At 34.7% G+C, this 20962-nt stretch overlaps 2 protein-coding genes across 10 annotated transcripts; one reads left to right on the top strand and one right to left on the bottom strand.

The window, feature by feature from the left end:
• Positions 1 to 300: 300 nt before the first annotated feature.
• On the top strand, positions 301 to 4105 carry LOC105250293. The gene is made up of 3 exons (XM_011256307.3): positions 301 to 441; positions 1682 to 1799; positions 3597 to 4105. The coding sequence occupies exons 1-3, from the start codon at positions 301 to 303 to the stop codon at positions 3785 to 3787; spliced, it is 450 nt and encodes a 149-aa protein (XP_011254609.2). The 3' UTR covers positions 3788 to 4105.
• Positions 4106 to 8646: 4541 nt separating this feature from the next.
• LOC105250291 (transcriptional repressor p66-alpha) lies at positions 8647 to 20722 on the bottom strand. Of its 9 annotated transcripts, none has more exons than XM_020027246.2 (9): positions 20058 to 20722; positions 12669 to 12739; positions 11865 to 12154; positions 11557 to 11782; positions 11174 to 11462; positions 10837 to 10902; positions 9803 to 10233; positions 9207 to 9511; positions 8647 to 9107 (listed from the first exon to the last, which is right to left on the bottom strand). In XM_020027246.2, exons 2-9 carry the CDS (start codon positions 12707 to 12709, stop codon positions 8848 to 8850), a joined length of 1908 nt encoding a protein of 635 aa, XP_019882805.1. In that variant the 5' UTR covers positions 12710 to 12739; positions 20058 to 20722; the 3' UTR covers positions 8647 to 8847. The 9 variants fall into 9 exon arrangements, with proteins under 9 accessions (XP_019882805.1, XP_025267190.1, XP_019882806.1 ...); XM_025411405.1 differs by having other exon boundaries at positions 11865 to 12151; XM_020027247.2 differs by lacking the exon at positions 20058 to 20722 and adding an exon at positions 13851 to 14027.
• Between the last annotated feature and the right edge of the window lie 240 nt (positions 20723 to 20962).

Raw genomic sequence — 20962 nt, 5'->3', positions numbered from 1 at the left:
ATGAAACTATTATACACACCTCTTTAATTAAAATTAGTCTGTCTACGCATTTTACGCCGAATAAAGAAGATGAATATTTATTTTCCTTGTCGCAGATTGAATAAAAAAAAATTAAATTTTGCACGTTATATGCAAGACGCCGCTTCTCTACGTCGACATGGGATATCCCCACCAGAGTGATATCAACGAGCACCCACCGGCGAGTTTCCAGCTGACCGCCAGTTGTCAGTTTCGAATCGCGTGGCGATCAAACGAGCTGGGCGAGTTCTCTTTACTTCTCCTTCTTTCTTGTGTCGCAATATGTTGAGATGCACGGTCGTCTTCTGCCTGTTGACGGTCATGTCACACATGAATGTACTGAACATACGAGTCGCAGAGCAGACAGAGAACGCGCTGGCGAAGCTGGTGAAAATGTTCTCCAAGCCGGGCGCGTTCAAGCAAGTAAGTCCTGAGAAGTCAAAAGTTTAAATTTCTTTAAAATGAAATAATATAATAATAATATAAAATAATATGAAATCTCTCTGGTCAGCTATAATAAAATTACGTATATAATTTTGTATATATTATTATATAATAATTTGAGATGAAAGATAAAATATTAAAGTATTTAGTACTCGCGCGATGTTGACTCATCTCGAGTTGTTACACAAGATGAGAAATCGCAAATACACATTTGTTATATTGTTACATAAGCAACGGAAACGCTCCACCGAAATTGGAATTTCGTTTGCGAATCAAATTTATAATTCCGAACGTATCGTTTCGCACGTGATGCAATCGTCACGCGAGAAATAGACCATGATTATGTACAGTGGGAAGAAAAGTTATCACATCAATATGATGTGTCTTCTTACGTACATGTAATGATGACACGAAAAAATTATCTCGGGTTAAACATGTTTCATTTCGAATATACAAATATAGAGTCTTCAATTATTATCGATTAATTTTAAGTCGCAGATTTTTCAGCCAACTTTAAATCGATTAAATCGATTTTCTTTACAAAAATGCCGGTACAACGGACTTAGAAAAAATATTTAAAAAATGTTAATGAAATCAAATTATTAAAGAAAAATTTTTTTACTTAAACTATAAAATAAAACAATATACATAACGCATATAAAAATATACATAATGCATATAAAAAGCATAAAATTATGTGTATTCTTCAATCTTAATCTCAGATGAATTTTGCTACAATTTGTGCTGATTTATTATGCAAGTTTTATATTAATAACAAAATTGAGATGCATTTTGTAAAATGAGAATCATCTTTTCGTAGAAAAGAATGTAATAAAGATTTAATAAAAATATTTTTGTTTTAATTTAATAAAGATATCTTTGCAAAGATCATATTTCACCTTTGAAACACCGTAACATTTGCGGATTTAAAATTTTTGTTTCTCGTACACAACAAATATATAATGTAAACAATAATATTTAATATATACTTCACCTCTCTGTACGATATAACATTTACGTTTACTTATTAGTGAAAGTGTCAAACTTTCTAAGTTTGAAATTGATAATGAATTTGAAATTGGAATTAAGACACAAATAAAGGATTTTAGAAACAAAAAGGCCCCACGAGAAGGTATTTATTTAGCCATCGAAATTTCGAAAAAACAAGTATTCGCGACGGAATTTCACGCTTAGCTATATGGTGACGAAATATTTTCAGATCGACACGATACTTGGCGAGAATACTATTGAGGCGTCGTACACGAGCTGTCCCATGGGCGAGGAGGGTCTAGAGTGCCGAAGGGCCGAGGCTCGCCGATCGGTCGACTGTCCAAGAGGTAAAAATCCCCGTCGTCGAGATGGATGCAACATCCTGAGCGCACTCGCTATTATGAAAAATGTCGCTCTTATTCGCTCTTTAACAATAGAGATTCTGACCTTGACAATAGCCGCTCCCAGATGACTATATTGACTATATGTTGATGCAACGGGCGGTGTTAATGCTTCCCATCCCTAAAAACAGCACACAAGAGTATCGTTAAAGAGAAACGTCATCTGCAAATCTATCATTTATTTTAAAATTTAAATTTATATTAAAATTATTTGATTAATTATATTATTTATTGAATCTATTTCTTTTTATTATTATATTAAATTATTTATTAAGTTTATTTATTAACTTGAGTTTATTTTGAATTTAAATTTTTACTTTCTTTTTTAATTTTAAAATTTTGCCAAGAGACTCGAATGGAATGATAGAATTAAAGAGCTATTTTATGCGACGATCTAATAGTTGAGATGATTCGACATCGCAGAAAAGAGAGTGCGGTAACTATGAGATATTTAGACCAGCGTTGCACCTTTCTCTACATAATGCGTTTAAATGAGGACGATTCAACTTGCGCGGCGATCATTACATGCACGCACATTACATGGACATTGACGACAGAGACGTGGTATAAAATGATATTGCGACAACAAATGTTGAGATCTCTTAGAGAGTATGTCAGTCTAATTAGAAAGTCTAATTATCATAACTAGCCGATACATTAAATATATACACAATCGTTTATGTTGATTAGACTATATTTGAATTATAACAGTTATCCTCTCTCTTGAGTTATATAATTAAAGATTTTAATGATTAAATTAATAATAATTAATAATAATTAGTGATCAAAAATTAATTAGAATCAAATATATTATTTTTTATGATGGGATCGAATTTATCTCGTGCGTAGATAAGTTTTTTTAATTATTAAAGTTCTTCGAGAGAAGTAACAGAAAATTCAAATAGTATATTTTGTGTATCTATTTAAAATTATCTCGCATACATTTAAATTATTCTTTTATTTTCTATTGTGTTAATCTCGTAATAGGATGTGTACTAAATTTTATCTAATTCGCACAAAATCAATGGAAAAATACTGTCTCGCAAATGTCACTTTAAGTAGGCGCAAATATCTTATGATATTGCGTGCACTTTAGCCTCAAAACAAAAGACAAAAATGCAATATCCGAGCAAGCAAAGGCTTTCTCATACTTTCCGTAATTTTTTATAATAATCCACGTAAATGATCATCCTTATGTTATTGCAGGACTGTAGATATGTTAAATATGACACGATAGGCAAAATATGAAATATATATATATATATATATATATATATATGTGTGTGTGTGTGTGTGTATAACTGTAATGAGGGAAAGTAAGCGACATAGAGATTGAGAGCATCGAGACACAAATTATTCATGTATCAATTTCCAATTACAAATCTGATATTTAAAATTTCAAAATATTTTAAAAATATTACAAACACAAATGCAAACACGCACATATAAACATATGAAATTTCTACATACAATCATATATATATATATATATATATATATATATATATATATAATAAATAAAATTAATATATAAAATTATAATTTATATACAAATTTATATATTATATATATATATATATATATATATATAATATATATATATATAAATTTTAAATATATTTTATAATTGATATATATAAATTAAATATAAATAAATAAGATGGATAAATTATTTATAAAATTAATTTAAATAAAATTTATATATATATATATTACATTTTATGTGGATTCTATCTATGACAGGAGACTGCTTCTGTTATGATTGCGCAGCTGCCGGTCCCGATTTATGGGCCTCTTGCTGCCGCGAAAGCTTGAGATGTTGCTCCCATCTTGCTGCTGCCTGCAGGACGTGCGATCATCCGACACTGTATCCTTTCTGCGCGAAACACTTTAAGAAATGCTTGACCCAGTACAACGAGAAGAGGCAGAATTAGCGATCGTATCAACATTTCCGGCGATGTCTCAACTGTGATACATAGTTGGTTTACCCGTTGGACCATCTTATCAATGATCTTACAATACAAAATTTTCGACTTGTCCTCTTCGCGATCATCAAATTGTCAAAGTGCGATCGTAATCAATCTAACCGAATGCCACACCGGTATTATAAAGGACATTTAACTCCGAATAGTATCACACAGATTGCGTAACCAAAGTTTAAACGCCATGTTTCTAAATATAGCATTTAACTCTAAAGTTGTTAGACTCGTTAGTTCCACCCGATCAGTTTGCGATCAACGCGATTTCACGCACAAACACACACACAGACACATACACACAAATGAGAATTCATTTCAGCTCAATCGATTCTATTTGAAATCGATATCAAATGATAAAATAAACATTTATATTGCATATTACTTTTGTATAATGCTATTACTTACATAATTATACACATAAAATTCTTGTTTACTTAGAAAGGTATATAAACTATTTCAGTTTTTTAAAAATATTATACATACATGAACCAATGCTTGTTACAAATTAAATTTGTAAAAAAAATGCCGTTTATGTAAAATTACTTCAAAATGCAAATTATTAGGAAGAATTCCATCTCGCAAAATATATCTTAAAATCGAGATAATTGATGAAATATTATCTCTCATGGATATGTATCAAAAAAATTTCTTGATATAATTTCGGTATAAATCCAAATTTTTTTGCTAAATATCCATATCGAAATATATAGAGATCCATAAAATAAATTTGTATACATCTGTGCATTTATAAATATATTTATACATTTATAAATTTATATATATATGATATTATATATTTATACATTTATAAATTTATGATTTACAAATACACAGATTTACGCACATATATCGGTATTTTATTTTTTGATTTTTGGCAAGACATTAAATAATTAAAGAATAAAGAGACACACGGAATCTTGGACTCTTCGATAAACACATACTTTAATTATTAATACAATTAACGAAAGTCTTGTAAATATATTAATAAAATATTATAATAAAAATAGAAAAAACTGAAAATACGACCAAAAGATAAATGAACATCACTTTTTAATACAATCATTGGTAAGCTTTATTCGTATAGTTTCCAGAGAGAGAATATTCGGTAATCTGTTATTTATCCACTAATTCTATAAATCGTGAGGACACAGTTTCGAACAGGCGTTCCAAGATCTCGATGTGTACAAATTTCACAACAATTTTTTTTTGACAAAATAAAAATATGTGCGCATATATAACACACAGTCCTTGACGATTTGATTCAATTGTCATAATACATAAAGCATAAAATGTTTACGTGTCCCCGTAAAAATGTGCAGCCAAAAAATTGAATCCTATCTTTTCACATTTTGCAAAATAAAGAATTCCAATTCTGTTAAATATTCACAATCCCTCGTTTCCGTCGTACAGCGAAAGGTCTTACATTTTAAGGATATAAAATTCTCTCCCACTCTTGAAAAATGTTTAATTGCTAACAGCACCACATAGAGGTCAAAGACAAGACTAGAAAAGAAGAATAGAAGAAAATGTATTTTTTTTCATTAACGAAACGAGACGTGATTTCTAATTACCGAATAAGATGATGATGATGATTTGATGACGATGATTCTGTTTTCCATCGAAACAGCGTTAATTTCAAGAGTCACACATCAGGCACATCTTCGCGTCGTTAGAGAGAATTTTATAGAGAAAGCTTCACACACATAATCTTCGTTTATCATCAGAGAACAGATTCAAATTTATGTCTTCCACACATACAATATCAGGCTTTTCATGTTTCACGTAAAATATATGGTAAACGATTGTGAAATTGAAGAGCTTATTTTCAAACCGTCTTAAGAAAAAATTTTAAACCGAAAACTTCACAAAAATGTAATATTAAATATAAAATTATATTTATATATTAATTTTAAATGTATATATATTAAATTATAATTATTATAATTATAAATGTTTATATATTAAATATAAATGTGATATTTCTGAATTTTTTTTTAAAATTAATACTTTCTAAAAATAGTCATTGTTATAACATTAATGAATTTTGAATATTAAATTGATCTGATAATGATTTTGCGTAAAAATCTTTGACACTTATACTGTATTTCAAATTTTAGCATAACTCTTGTATGCTTTATAAAAGAGGAAATAAAAATTGAACGGAATGTATTTAACGACTAATAAATATTTCATATATGTATTTGTAAATGTATATTTTATATACGTGAACATTGCAAATACATATTTTCACAGAAAATGCATATCAACACGTATTTTACATCTTTATAAATATATATATATATATATATATATATATATATATATATATATTCGACAATATACATAAAAATCATTATTTTATTCGCGAAAATACACATGTTGTTCAACATTGGTCAAGTCAAAAAAAAAAATCAAAATTTTAAGAGATTTGAAAGATTGCAAGAGTCATTTTAAAAACAAAAAATCGACTTAGCAATTAATTAAAAATTATATACACTAATATTATTATGAAATCAACTTCCATTTTCTTTAAAAGCAATACAAAAAGAATTTAAGAATTAGTGCCTAAAATTAAATTATAAAAATTTCTTTATTTTAAATATTTGTGGAGAATACTTCCTCTCTTCCTAAATAGAATTTGTCTATATTTGTTTATATTTAACATTCCCATGATTTTTATATAATTTTTGTTAGTTGTTTATAATTTTTGTCTTGAAAGTTTCAACTTTGCCTTTTTTACTTAAGACGGCTTTTAAATAAATTGTTCAATTGTCAAAATTATACAAAATATTGCTCGATTCTCTCGGGGAAGTGTATTCAAGTTTCATCCTCTTATATCTCATATTTTCCTATTTTCGCTTCCGGATTTCACCTTAGAATAACGACAACGACGACGACGGTAGTGCCCCGATGACAATACATAATTAGTTGACGACATATTATTACGTTTTCTCTTACACAAAAAACACAGATCTTGATCTATTATGCGATCGTAAGACTTATTATGGTGTACATGTATATCAAGTACGAGTTCAAAATCTATCACGTTAGTACAAAGAGAGATGATTATGCGCTATTTTAGTTTATTAAGTTGTGTATCATATACCCCAAGAAATATCAAGACTTATAGTACTATATATTTAATTGATTCGGAAGTGTGTATGACCAAGATCGGTTAGTTCAGAATCAATGAAATCAGACTATTAGTGGAGGGAGAAAGGGAAAGGGGAGACTGGTAATTAATTGGTATTATTATTGGGACAAGAGTGTGCCGGATATACTTTTAACTCGTTTCAAGTGCAGACTTGAGTATAGGACGTCATAAAAATCCGGCGGTCGCCGTGTTGTAACAATTCACAAAAAAGAAAAAAAAAAAATTCTTGTTTATTAAAATCTCTCCTCTAGTTCTCTTTAAATATCTTTACATCGAATGTGTGACATGAAATCAATCGCGCGCCGATATTCAAATATTCCGATTTAGCCGTTATTTGTTCGCAGAGTCTCGTTCTCGGAATTTAAAATTAGTCCATGTTAAATCACGCATACTGAAACCACGAGCCCAATTTTGAACGTTCAATTTTAATTCATGAAAAAAGAAAAAAATGTATTTGTGCGCGAAAGACACTCGTGTTATTCTCGTTAAAAATTCGTCAATGCATAGTTCTGCTAAGTATCGTGAGAGAAAGAGAGAGAGAGATAGATATATAGAGAGAAAAAAATTGCTATACATTTCACATATGTCGGCCTTGCTCACACGTGCTTTCTTACAAACGTCTTTTTTTTTCCTTTTTCTCGTGTAACAGCTATAGCCTTATTTTGCGTTAAATTCGCCTTAAAAATACAATTCGAAGAAAATAATGAGATATACACATAGTACAGGTACTGCCGGTGGCTCGCAAAAACTCGTTGAAAGCCAGCGGCAAAAAGATCGTCTTAACTATCTAAGGGCCTAGAGAAAGATCCTTCCCATCAGTTTACCGTCATCTCACATTACACTCTCCGTGCACCCTCCGCAATTATCCCTACTTATTCTTAATCATCCGATTTGTTTTACACTTATTATCGGTTTATTTAGTGCCTTGCAAATGTCTCTATTTGGTTCTTTATATTATATTGTATATAACAAAGAGCTGTCTAACTTATGACGTCACGCGAGCGCGAATTAGCACTTTGCAGCTTTCCACATATCACATGTTACTTATTTCGTTCAAGTGAAAGGAATGAAGAAGAAATGTACAACGGGAGAGATGTAGTAAGTTACAACGCACAAGTAGAAAATACTTTAAAAATTACTTTACCAATAACAATGTCTGCGCTTTTAGTAAATAATGCAAGAAAAGCGCGAGTAAAAGAATGGATGTGGTGCAATATGATCGAGCGCAAGCGAGGGATGGCGCTCGCGAAGCGCCTAGTCAGGCAAATCCGTGTCGTTTCTAATCCAAGCAATCGCATTCAATATTATAATATATGCTTGTTGACATGTTTAAATCAATTATTATATTTATCTATTGTTCAATCGAATAACGTTAACAAAAACTAACAATGTATATGTACGCCTCGTGTACAAGGAAAGATCAGAAATAAAGAAGGTGAAAACGACAATCTCAATCGTGGAAAGTTGTAGTATTGGTCTGCACTAAATAACGACGTCGATTCTATGATTTCGAATTCCCACGTAATTCGTTACGTGTGTTTGTTTCAGTGACGGAAATAAAACCTTGACCTTTAAGAAAGAATAATAATAAACTTACACGTCAATTGACATATTCACAACGGTTATTATTCTTTATACAATACTAACGAATGTCTTTCATTCCTTCAATGTATCAAGTTGAGCTTCACCTTAACCAGAGACATTAGCGCTGCGATTGGTACACAGCATAACCATTCCAGGCGCACGTATTTATGGCCAACCGTGCGTTTACTGGATCTCCGTTAGTCCTCCATTAAACGCGAGTTCATTAATGTCTCATTTATTTGCATTTACCGTTACATCATCCCTTAGATGCGTCCGGTTACGTTTTCCAATTGTGCGGATGAGCTCTCGGCGGTGCTTGATTGCCTTGCGCTTGGGACGCTTGCGACGGAATCATATCGAGTAGATACTGGCGTTGGAGATCAGCTGCCTGTCGTTGTAACTCTACGAGACCCTTCCCGCCGGCAGCCTGCGCCATCGCTAACTGATACGGGTATAAAATAGAGGTGAAATGCGGCATCATGTGAGCAGGAAGCGGTTGATGCGGCGATATAGCCGGCACTGGGTTTTTCGCTAATTCTGTAACAATAATAAACGTCATCGTGCGAATAATAATATTATTTTATCATATAAAATTAGAAGTTTGCAATTTCACTCGGTAAAATTCTTTGCTCCTACCTCTGAGCAATTGTTGCTGCAAGGCTGCCGCGGCAGCTGCATGATGCGGACTGAATTTCCCGCTCTCGGCCAATTTCACCAGGGGATGTTCTTGTAACTTTGGCGCCGGGGGTGTCGGCGTTAACGTCGGCGCCGGTGGTACCTGCGGCGGCGGCGCAGGCGGCGTGGCCACTCTTCTCGTAGGGGTGGCCGCCTTAGGAACTGGTTTCGGAGCCGGAGGATCTGGACTTGGACACGCCGCTTGTGCTAATCTTTGCTCTATCTCTTGCTCTTGTTGCAGCGCTTTCACGAAAGCAGTTTTTAATCTGTGAAACCACCGTAAAATCGCATTTGTTACAAGATAATAATAGCGTCATTCTATTTATGTTTCTACTTTACATTTCTTTTTTTATATTTTATTATTCTGCAGTATTCAGTTTTCAATTATCATCTATCTGCACTAATGAAGTGTATCTAATTAGACAATATTTTTGTCGAATCTTTTATACACAGAATAATAAACTTAGCTATCGCAAAAGATTAAATAACGAGAAGTGAAAGAGTATCAAATTTATATGTACATTAATATGTAAAAATATACGTAACTAAAAACATACCGATTAGTGTGTTCTGCTTTCAATGCTTTCTTCACATTGGTGGTCACGCAATGTTCACATATAACTCTCGGATCGCGACCTGCTGACGGCCGTTGGAAGGTTGCATGTTGCCCTCTAGGGCTGTCTTTCTTACCACCGGGCATAGGTTTCTCCCATTTCCATACGGGTGTGAAGTCGGTTTTGCATTGCGAGCATTCAAACGGTTCGGGAGGTGGCGGTATCGCCGGTTCCTTTGTTATAAAATCGACTACATGTTCCAAACCGACCAAGTATATGAACTCCGTGTTGGAGGGATTTGGTACAAAGTGCATCTCCGGGGGCGGTGGTTTCGGCGGCGGTATTTGTAACAATGTTTTCTCGAGCTGCTTTCTTAAGGCCATCTTGGCGGCTGCTTGACGTTGAGCAGGTGTCTCTTCCCGCGACGTTCTCTCCTAAATTGACGGAAAAATACAAAATGTATTTTACTTGGTATATTTTACTTGAAACAAACTTTTAAATCATATGCAACTAATCTTCTGATAGCAAAAATAAATAAATGGAAAAAAATACAAATAAGAGTTGTATTTAAATAAATTTGAACCAAAAAATATATTATCTAATAATTTTTCAATACTTATTTATATATAAGCTCTATATAAAATAGGTGTGTTATATAGTATCGATATATATCAAAAAATATGCAATAACTGCATGCAATTACAATTTTTCCTTCTTTACGTAATATCTTTTGACATTGTAATACAGATATGCTAAAAAAATAAATATCATTGTGTTAGTCAAGATTTTAGCTATATTGCGTGTTAACTTATATTACACATTATAATAAAAACTATAGATAATTGCTTCCGTTTATATAGCTTTGCCGTACAACAAAGAACTGTTAGAAACAAAAAGCATAGGCAGAAATAAAGCTTAATTAAAACGCCATAAATAATGCTATATATAAATAATCAATGTAGAAAAAAAATTAATAGCTCTTAGAAGACACACAATAGATGGGAAGGCGTTACACATTTATCGACGAATGAATATACCTGTTCTGAATTCACAGGTGTGCTTAAGGATGCGGTGGTTTTATTTTCTTGCGATCCAGCAAGCAGCTTTGTGTTTAGAAAAACACAATAATCAATTATATATGTCATTTCATTGGAGAAAATTATTTAACACTTTCACGGCCAGTCAGAGCGTTCGCACTACGATCGCTCATAATATATCAATAATGTATTAGCGGCGAAAGTGTTAGTAAGATGTTTCCTTACAATTACTCGATAAAAGATGATTCAACGACTTCTAACTCGTTTTAATGCCTTGTATAAGTTAAAGTTACAATTAAGACTTATAAGAAAAATGATAAAATGTGATTTGTTATACCTTACTTACTTGATGCGCAGGGGCAGGCGTTGGATCTTTCGTGGATCTCTCCGTTCTATCCGTCGGTGCATGATAACTTGACACAGTTGCAGCAGTTACGCTGGAGGGTGGTCTCCCTCTAGGATGAGGAGGTTGTGGTATCACCATATTCGGAGGCATTCCTGTACTTGGAATGGCGTTTCGACCGGCTGTAGGAGGAAGTACCATGGCAGGTGGCGGAGCGTGTAAACTGCTACTTCTGCTTGGTGCAGGTTGACCTCTGAGCAAAGGTGGCGGCGCTTTCCCCGTTCTGTGATATAAAACAAAAATTTTTATTAATAGAATGTGACAATATGTAAGAATCACATCTTGGAAAAAAAAATGATATCATGGCAGACTTTTACCTGTGAGGTACTTGCTGCACCGTTACTGGTGGTGGTAATTTGCTGGGAATCTTTGGCACTGCCGCAATATTTTCCTTGAGCTGTTGCGATTGACGTAGTTTCTTTAAAAGTACCAATTTCATCTCTTCCGTTTTGAGTTCCTCTCTGCATTTTCTTAGCATTCTTTCGCGTTCAGCCAGCTCATCGGATGACAATTCCTTGATTGGCAGCAACGGAGGCATCTCACCTATGAATAAAATATAATAATTCAAATAAAATTCTTCATAAATTCTTTATTTTTTACAACTAAAATGAGATTCAAGGACAACCTTCATCGCTGTCTGATGCATTTCCATTTAAATATCCGTTCATTCTAGGTTCATCAGGACTTTCGGCATAACTCCTCTCGATTCTAGGTCTAAGATTACGTCGTGGCTTCCGTTCATCCCCATGTGATCGTTTAGGAGCCAAAATGCCTCGTGTTGCATTTTGTATATTACGAGCCTCTAATATATCATTTTCCGGTGGACTGGGAGAGGCATGAAGATGAATCCCCAGGTCTAATGGGATATCTCCAGAATTCACCGAGAGAGATGGGGAATTGCGTCTGCCACTACTGCTGAAAAGCATAAAACATGTACAGAGAATTAACATACTACATTTATTATATGTTGTATGATATAAGTAGAAGGCCTTTATGGTGCTTGTCAAATTATTACAAAAGTATACTCGCACGTGTTACTTAAAGAATAACAACGACCTACTTCTTTGTCCATCACAAGCAGCGATAACAACCTGACACTGATAAGAAACTCACTTGGATAAAAAGTGGCATTATCATTAATTACCATAATGTATATTGTTCCACTTTGAGCTCTAGAGAATTATACAATTTCAAGTGAGATCATACATACATGGTAGAATATAATTTTACGCAACATAAAATATACATATATATGATATATATATATATATATATATATATATATATATATATATACTTTTTATATTTTACATTAAATATATATGTGTATATATATATTTTTATGTAAATTAAATTGTATCTGAAGAGAAAGATATTCGATAAACACACCTGACGAATCTAGCGTGGTTAAAATATACAATACTCTTACCTGATACTTAGATCCACCACCGAATCTCCGTCCACGTCCATGGCCACCGTTCTCTCGAGCGCGGGGTCACTCTGCAATAACGAGGCACGCGTTAAGGTCGATCAACAGGCCGCGGGACGTGTCGTCGTGACGTTTCCGAGACCGCGTCCGATATTCGGCGACACTCGGTTAACATGCCCGCGTGTTCATCCGCTCGTTCCGACCCGAGACGCGACCGTTCGCTCGCTCGCGAGTACGCGCGATCGAGTTTATTCGGCTCTCTCTCCTTTCTTGAATCCGCGAGTCGCGCGACGAGACGACGCGGTCACGCTTGTCGAGCGGCAACGCGACGAAGCCCCGAGCGTACGAGATACCCGAGGAACGCATCCGCGACCGCGGGGAGACGACGCCACCAGCGCGAGGAGACGCGAGGAAGAAGAGAGCGGCGAGAGGAGGGGGGGAAGGACAGGGAGAAGGGAGGGCGATCGCCAATATCTGCGGAAGTAACTGTCCTAACCTAACTTCCACGAATTTGAAGACGCGGAGAGAGAGAGAGAGAGAGAGAGAGACAGAGAGAGAGAGAGAGAGAGAGAGAGAGAGAGAGAGACAGAGAGAGAGGAGAGGAGAAAAAAAAGAAGACGCTCGAGGATACCGTCGATTTTTCGGAAAGAGCGACGAGCGGTGTCCCCCTCCCTCCCACCTTCTTTTCCTCCTTCCGGGGTGTCGCACTCTCGTTCGCGGGCCTCCGCGTGGCCGCTTCTCTCGCGGATTCTCCGACGCTCCTCCTCTCCCGCCCGATCGAAGAATTCAATCCGCAATCGCCTCGGAAGCGGCGTCCCGACACAATGGTAGCTTGAGCGTAGCGGTACAAGAGACCAGTAGGTAGGTCGGTCGACGAGGAGGAGGAAGGGGGAACGGGAAGAGAGATAGAAAGAGAGAGAGAAATGGTCGCACATTAATTATTTCTCCCCTCGCCCCTTCCCCCTCTTACTACACGACCGCACGCTCACCCACACGCGCGGTGGCATCAGGAGAGAACGCGGGCTAGAAAACCAATTTCTCTCTCTCCCCCTCCTCGCGCAACCCTCTCCCTCCCTCCCTCCCTCGCTCCCTCTCTCGCTCCCTCGCGTATCGGTTTATCGCGCAGCATCAACGGTGCGCTCGCTCCCGCGCGTTCCCTCTCTCTCTCTTTTTCTCCGGTACCTTGCGGATGATTTTCCCGAATTTCGCGTCCGTACGTGTTCCCTTCTCCCACTGGCCGCCCTCCCGGTCGCTCGCGCGCCCTTATGCCCTACGGGAAATCGATTTTTCGGTATGGCAGGGTCCCCACTGCCGGCTGCAGCGGCGGCGGCGCCGCCGCCGCCGCTGCCGCTGCCACCGATACGGAGGGCTCGCGACATTTTTTTTCCCTTTTTTTTTTTCCTTTTTTTTTTTTTTTTTTTTTTTCGGCGACCGCGTTTCTCGCGCACACATCTCTCGCGCAAACGATTGCCAGGGGAACCGGGGGGAGAGGGTGGGGTGGGAGGGCGAGGCGGGTGGTATGGGAGAGGTGTACGTCCGCGCAGCCTCTCGCGTCTCTAGATGCGCTTCCCCCTTTCTCCCCCCCCCCCGGGTACTTCGCGCGTATATATTTTGCGCGTAGGTTTAATTAGCGTCGCGTGAAAGAGGCTCTTGCGTTTCGTGTCTTTATCGCGCGCGAGATTCGCGACCGATAAAAAGGATTCGCGTGGATTCTTACAAAGCGATTAGAACTTAGAGCGCGTTGCTAATATATTTTTTTTTTTTTTTTTTTCCGACACGCAATTCGACTCCTTCGATCAAATTCTTGAACGACTTGATCGGCGATTAATATTCGTAGATTGATAAACGAGTCAGACAACTGTTGCCGAAAATTTGTCAGTTCGAGAGAGGACCTCGTTTTTGACTTATAAATACAGTTGATGACGCGTAGATTACCGTTACTTTTCCAAAGAGGAAATGGCCGATAAGGTACTTTTTTATAAGAATGAAAATTACAGTTTTTATAGGAGTGAAAATATATATTGAACGGATCGATCCACCTGGAAACATATTCGTAATCTAAGTGTCGTAAACTTTACTTTACGACTAAAAGTTAGACCAAACAAATGAAATCCAATCTCAAGTTGGGAACATTTTGGGCAACAGACTCAAGGACACTTCTCCGCACACTTTCCAACGACATAATTATTGTATATAATAAGTAGAATCGTATTATTGATTGTTCTGGAGAGTTAATGTGAGAGTTGATTAATCGATATTTGATCGAAATAATCTCGGAAACTAATTTGTCATTAAGTAGAAAGCATTTTATATGTAATGTCAAATATATATATAGGGTGGCTCCGAACGTTCCAGCCAGACTTTGAAATCTTATAGGAAATTTAATTCTGAACAAAAAATTTCGTATAAACATGGGTCGAAAAATGCTTCCTTAAGAAGTTATCGCTCAAAAACCTCTGATGAAGGAAGAGCAAAAGATGAAAAGAAAACGAAATAAAAAAAAATAAACTAAATAAATTTCTTGAAAAATGTCTTTATTCATTTTCTACTATTACGTGCTATTATTAAAATATTGGTTGGAAAAAAAATTATTTTATTTTCATAAAAGAAAAAGATTTTTATTTTTTATTTTTATCGTTTTTTTCAAGAAATTTATTTAGTTTCATTTTTTTTTTATTTCATTTTCTTTTCACCTTTTGCTCTTCCTTTATCAGAGGTTTTTGAGCGATAACTTCTTAAGAAAGCATTTTTCAATCCATGTTTATAGGAAATTTTTGTTCAGAATTAAATTTTTTATAAGATCTCAAAGTCTGGCAGGAACGTTCGGGACCACCCTGTATACAGGGTGTCCCATTTTAATGCCCCACCCCAAATAACTTTCTTATTTTTAATTTTAGAAAAAGATGTTTCAGACAAAAGTTGTATGGTTTCGAGGGGGACATAAGATGGTACCATTAATTTGATCTTGAAGAGTCACATGAAGGTTACGTGAAGATCATTTTTAATTTCTTAAATGGAACACCCTATATATTTTTGCATATTCTTGTAGCTTATCTCGAGAGCTTTCCAAAACACTATAATTAAATTAGTTTTCATTAAGTACTTTCCAAGTTATGAGGCTTGAAATCATTTTTTAATTTTACATAAACCATAAAATATCTTGTAAAATATTCATTTTTTGATTATCTTACCTTAATACTTTTATGTACAAAATAATGAGAGAAATCCATTGGTGCAAAGAAAACATACAGTTGTTTTTAAGAAAAAAATATGTAATTTGCAATTAACAATTCCATATTTTTTCTTAAAAACAACTGTATGTTTTCTTTACACCAATTGATTCCTCTCATTATTTTGTACATAAAAATATTAAGGTAAGATAATCGAAAAATGAATATTTTACAAGATATTTTATGGTTTATGTAAAATTAGGAAATTACTTCAAGCCTCATAATTCGAAAAGTACTTGATGAAAAAATGTTTATTTATAGTGTTTTGGAAAGCTCTCGAGATAAGCTACAAGAATATGCAAAAATATATAGGGTGTTCCATTTAAGAAATTGAAAATGATCTTCACGTAACCTTCATGTGACTCTTCAAGATCAAATTAATGGTACCATCTTATGTCCCCCTCGAAACCATACAACTTTTGTCTGAAACATCTTTTTCTAAAATTAAAAATAAGAAAGTTATTTGGGGTGGGGCATTAAAATGGGACACCCTGTATATATCTGACAATGAGTTAAATGTGATCGTATTGATTGTTTTTTCTGGAGAGTTAATTGACAATTGATCGATATTTGATCAAAATGATCTTGAGAATTGATCTGTCATTAAGTAGAAAGCATTTTATATGTATTGTCAAATATACATATATATCTGACAATGAGTTAAATGTGATCTAATTCTATCAAGGTCAATCAAGGTATATCGCTCCATTTTGCGATTATGATACGAGAATTTTGAATTGCGTGATGTACATAACGTGCATGAGATTTTTAAAGATATTTCCATGAAAAATCCATTTTTATATATTACTTTTTATATATTATACTAAAAGGCCTTTTTAGAATAAGTATATGTGAAAGAATTTTTTCCCAAAAAATTAAGAATTTTAAAAGAATGTTATGAAAGTTTATAATAGCCAAGAGCATACCAGTTGAAAAATGATCCAATGTCGCAGCACACACTCACACATACAAGCTTCCTTTTCAATTACTATTGTATTCATTACTATTGTGCGTGTTCTTTATAAGGGGTAAAAATTTAATCTAATCTAACTTAACCGAATTCCAAAGCAGTACCACAATTAAAATAGTATCATTTGGCATGTGGTTCAATACAAATTTCGAAGTACGATGGTTATCATCGTATTTTTGTGTCATCTTATAAATTTCTTTAGTAGAAAATAGATAAAAATATCTTAAAAATTTACGTTAATAGAAAATGAATAAAAAAAATAATAGAAAATGCATCCGGCAAAAAAAAAACAAAAGAAATGTAAAGTGATATGTTTTTACGGGAATCGCTATATTAGTGACAATGATGAAGAAACCAAAACTTAAAAAAAAAGAAAAAGAAAAAAAAAGGAAAGAAAACAAAAAATAAAAGAAAAAATGTGAGCAACAGCAGTTCTTTGAAAAGGAAGAAGATTATCAATAGTGCAGGAAGCATAAGTCATAAGTTACAAATTTTAATTGCAAATTTTAATTGTTATTATCATAAAAATTGTATTGAATATTTTAAATGCATTTTTTGAATCTATATTTTTCAATCTGATGACCACGCAATATTTCAAAAACTAATCATGATCGATTTTATTTATCAAAACTCATTCAATTCGTAATAAAATGACTCAGCAAACATAATAATGTCTAAAAACGTCTTAATGACCATATTAATAACGTATTGCACGTTATTAAAACGTTACTAAAGACGTCTCGAGCTACGATTTTTATTTTTTTTTAGACTCTTAAAGCAGAAAAAAATAAGTGAAAAATCGAAATTTATTCTTTGAAAAATCATCTTTTAATAAGTCTTTTTAAATAATTTCCTTTGGATTATAGCCAATCTTCTTAATTATGAAAAAAACCTATTTTTCATATAAATACGCGAAGGACATCGTGTGGCCAAATACAAAACATTTTATCGATTCGACATGGAATAATTTATTATAAAATCGTCATTTCATTTACCAAAATCTTTAAAAAATATGTTCTCATATCAATAAATATATTCTAAAAACAGCTGGCTTATTTTTTTTTTGTTAAAAAAATCATTAAATCATTAAAAAATTATAAAATCTACCTATTATTCATTCTTCTAAAAATAGGAATATCCCCTTCCATAAGTCTCTTTCCCTAGATTCATTAAGTCTCTCTAAACTTTCTAAACGCGCAAGAAAATGTGACTCGATCGCGAACAGTTGTGTATTATGTCATTTTGCGCGCATAAACAAATTCCTGCCGTGATGATTAAATATCGATGACGATCGATGGACGGATCACGATTCTAAATTTAGAGCAGGATTGGTAAAATCACATTTTTTGGATAATCCACGTCAACGATGAAAACCTGTATTTTATGTAAAAATCCGACCAAAATTACCTTTTATATTAAATATGTTGACATATAAATAGAAAATCTTTTATCGATATTCATCAATTGAGTGTTTTTTTTTTAAATTTAAGCTTTATCCAAAATAAAATCCATAATAAATTAGGAATCGACGGAGGAAATAAATTATTTTTTGTCAGAAGATATTGAATAAACGCAAACCAGATCCATATTGATAAAACTTTTCATAATTCTATCGTTATTGCATTTATTTTTACTAAGTTGAAAATTATTATAAAATTTAGTATTCTTTATATCTCTTCTGTTGTAAAAATTTTACATATTAATTTGAATTAAAAAGACTGATTTCCTAGATTGATTTCATTTTTCAACTATAGTGATGATTTATTAATTAAAGTAAATGTATCTCTTTTCATATAAAGTTAAATAAATATATTGTATTTGAATTATTTTCACAACTTTTCAGTCAGTTTATTCCACTGGATAAAATCCGGGACAGTAAATATCGGAAATTCGCCATGATTTTTCTCACTCGCTAGACTTTTTCGACTTTTTCGGAAAAGATGTCGCGAGTCGAAATCTAGGCCCAGATTTTGACGTGCACACGCGTGCACGCGCGCACGCTCAAAAGCGATCGCCTCGTGTTATTTCACACGTGACAAAAGAAGAAAAGTCGGTTCGTGGAGCACCTTACGCTTGACCGCGCGTTCGATTTTATCGGAGGGCGGCTTTTTTTACGGCTTATCGAGTTGGAAAACGACGGTTGTACGCCTATTTCCCTGTAGCGTGTAATTTTTTCGCATGCGGACACGCACGTTTTTCCGACTTTCACGATCGACACGAAGCTATTATCGATATTTCACGTAATTGCATATTATTTATAATGAACCAGGATTATATTTGACACATTTTCTTAAATGTTAATACATATATCCATATCCATATCCATATATATATATATATATATATATATATATATATATATATATATATGGATATGGATATGGATCGTTTAATAAATAAAAATATTAAAAAAAAAATAATAAATCGTAAAATTAAAAAAAATTAATAATAATATTAAACTAAATAAAAATTAAAATAATAATTAATAATAATTTAAATTAATAATAATATGCGTAATTATTCATTATGTGATTATTAATCATGGGATATACATAGATAAGTACATTTACAAAATTATTTTTTTCCTTATACAATAAGAATAATAATTTATTTATTTATTTACAATCAAAATAATATACTTTTTTAAATTTTAGATACATGTGTACAATCATATATCACACATGTATAAAATATAGAACATAAAAAACAAATTGTGTAAATATATAATTGAAATTGTTACATTTATTCATTGATTGAACAAATAAACTAAACAAATGGATAATTAAAGGAAGTATTAATGAATATTTAAAATATTGTGTGGATTTGATGAATCAAATAAGCCTTATATTCATGAAAAAGCACGTTTCGTTCAATTTATGAGTATCAAATTATCAGTATCCACCTACGTAGTCCAAATTCATTTATGCAACGTAATATTGATTGTTGTCTCAATACCAATAATTTATATACAAAATCTCTATGAAATCTCATTCTTCCCTCTCGTATCGACATTTAATTCTACGCTCTTCTTTCACTCTTAAAATCTTCCCCGAGAAAAAGGATAAATGAAAAAAGCCACAGAGATAGATTGCGAGAAAACCTCAGGGTCGTTGATTTTTCCGATCGGAGTATCTTGAACCCTCCCTCCCTACCCCTTCGTTACGCCCATGCACATATGCACACACGTACCTATAAAGTCGATCCTCGGGGTTGATCCGATTTCGAGTGGTTCCGCCGACATTCAGCGGACCGACGAGCCGATTCTGTCCAATTTTCCGCTCCCTCCTCCTCTCCCGGTCTTCCTTCGCAAAGGGACGAACCTATCCTTTTCTCACGTCTCCTTTTCTCATTCGCGCACACACATGTACACACGCACAAAACCGTGGACCGAATGCCTATTATTCACGCGGAGGAGAGCGAGACGCGGACGCGCGCGCGCGCGCGCTCGCTCGCGTTGCCGGCGTCGTCGCTCTTTTTTTTCCCCTCCGCTTCGCGCGTACGTCACTTTGAGGAATGCGCGCACTCTCTTCCGGTAGCTGCTCACCTCGCTGGCAAGAGGATGCGCTTCCCTGGTGCACGCTAGTCACTGTCGTTGCGGCGGTCGAAACATTAGGTATCCTTGTATCAGGATTCCTGTCGCTTGATCCCCTGGACCAGCGTCGTCGGCGCCGTCCTCTTCTCGTTTAGTATTTATCGATGTGGCGTACGCGATTCACCGACACATGTCATCATGAGACGTACGCCACGCACACGATGATTTTTCGCGAAACAGAGAGAGAAAGAGAGAGGAAGAACGTCTCTCGAGGCCCACGCGCGAGTAACGAGGTAACGATACACACGGCGACCGAGTTTCCGTGGCGATGGAGATGGGAGAAATGCCGCCGACGCATGCGCAGTCGCGCGCGCCTCAGCAGACGCGCGCGAGGCCCGGTGCGCCCGGATCGCTTACCGCGCATGCGCCGCTTTCGTCCGCGCAACTGTCATGAAGCGCGAACTGTCTAGATGGCGCTCGAGTCCGAAGAACACGTTCGACGCGCTTTGAAGCGTTTGATTGACCAATTGGAGAGGAGCTTTTCTCGCGCATGCGCAGTATA

Source organism: Camponotus floridanus, unplaced genomic scaffold, assembly GCF_003227725.1.
Source record: "Camponotus floridanus strain SB8 unplaced genomic scaffold, Cflo_v7.5 scaffold4, whole genome shotgun sequence".
In the NCBI taxonomy this organism is placed as follows: Eukaryota; Metazoa; Arthropoda; class Insecta; order Hymenoptera; family Formicidae; genus Camponotus; species Camponotus floridanus.
This window is presented reverse-complemented; position numbering and strand designations above follow the sequence as displayed.

What these genes read in the sequence shown, in the direction of transcription:
- LOC105250293 (XM_011256307.3), top strand. Translation starts at nt 301, where the DNA reads ATGTTGAGATGCACGGTCGTCTTCTGCCTGTTGACGGTCATGTCACAC. An exon ending in AGCCGGGCGCGTTCAAGCAA is followed by an intron (nt 442 to 1,681) that starts GTAAGTCCTGAG and finishes AAATATTTTCAG; the next exon opens with ATCGACACGATACTTGGCGA. An exon ending in ATCGGTCGACTGTCCAAGAG is followed by an intron (nt 1,800 to 3,596) that starts GTAAAAATCCCC and finishes TATCTATGACAG; the next exon opens with GAGACTGCTTCTGTTATGAT.
- LOC105250291 (XM_020027246.2), bottom strand. Translation starts at nt 12,709, where the DNA reads ATGGACGTGGACGGAGATTCGGTGGTGGATCTAAGTATCAG. An exon ending in GTGCAGCAAGTACCTCACAG is followed by an intron (nt 11,463 to 11,556) that starts GTAAAAGTCTGC and finishes TTTATATCACAG; the next exon opens with AACGGGGAAAGCGCCGCCAC. An exon ending in CACCTGTGAATTCAGAACAG is followed by an intron (nt 10,234 to 10,836) that starts GTATATTCATTC and finishes CCGTCAATTTAG; the next exon opens with GAGAGAACGTCGCGGGAAGA.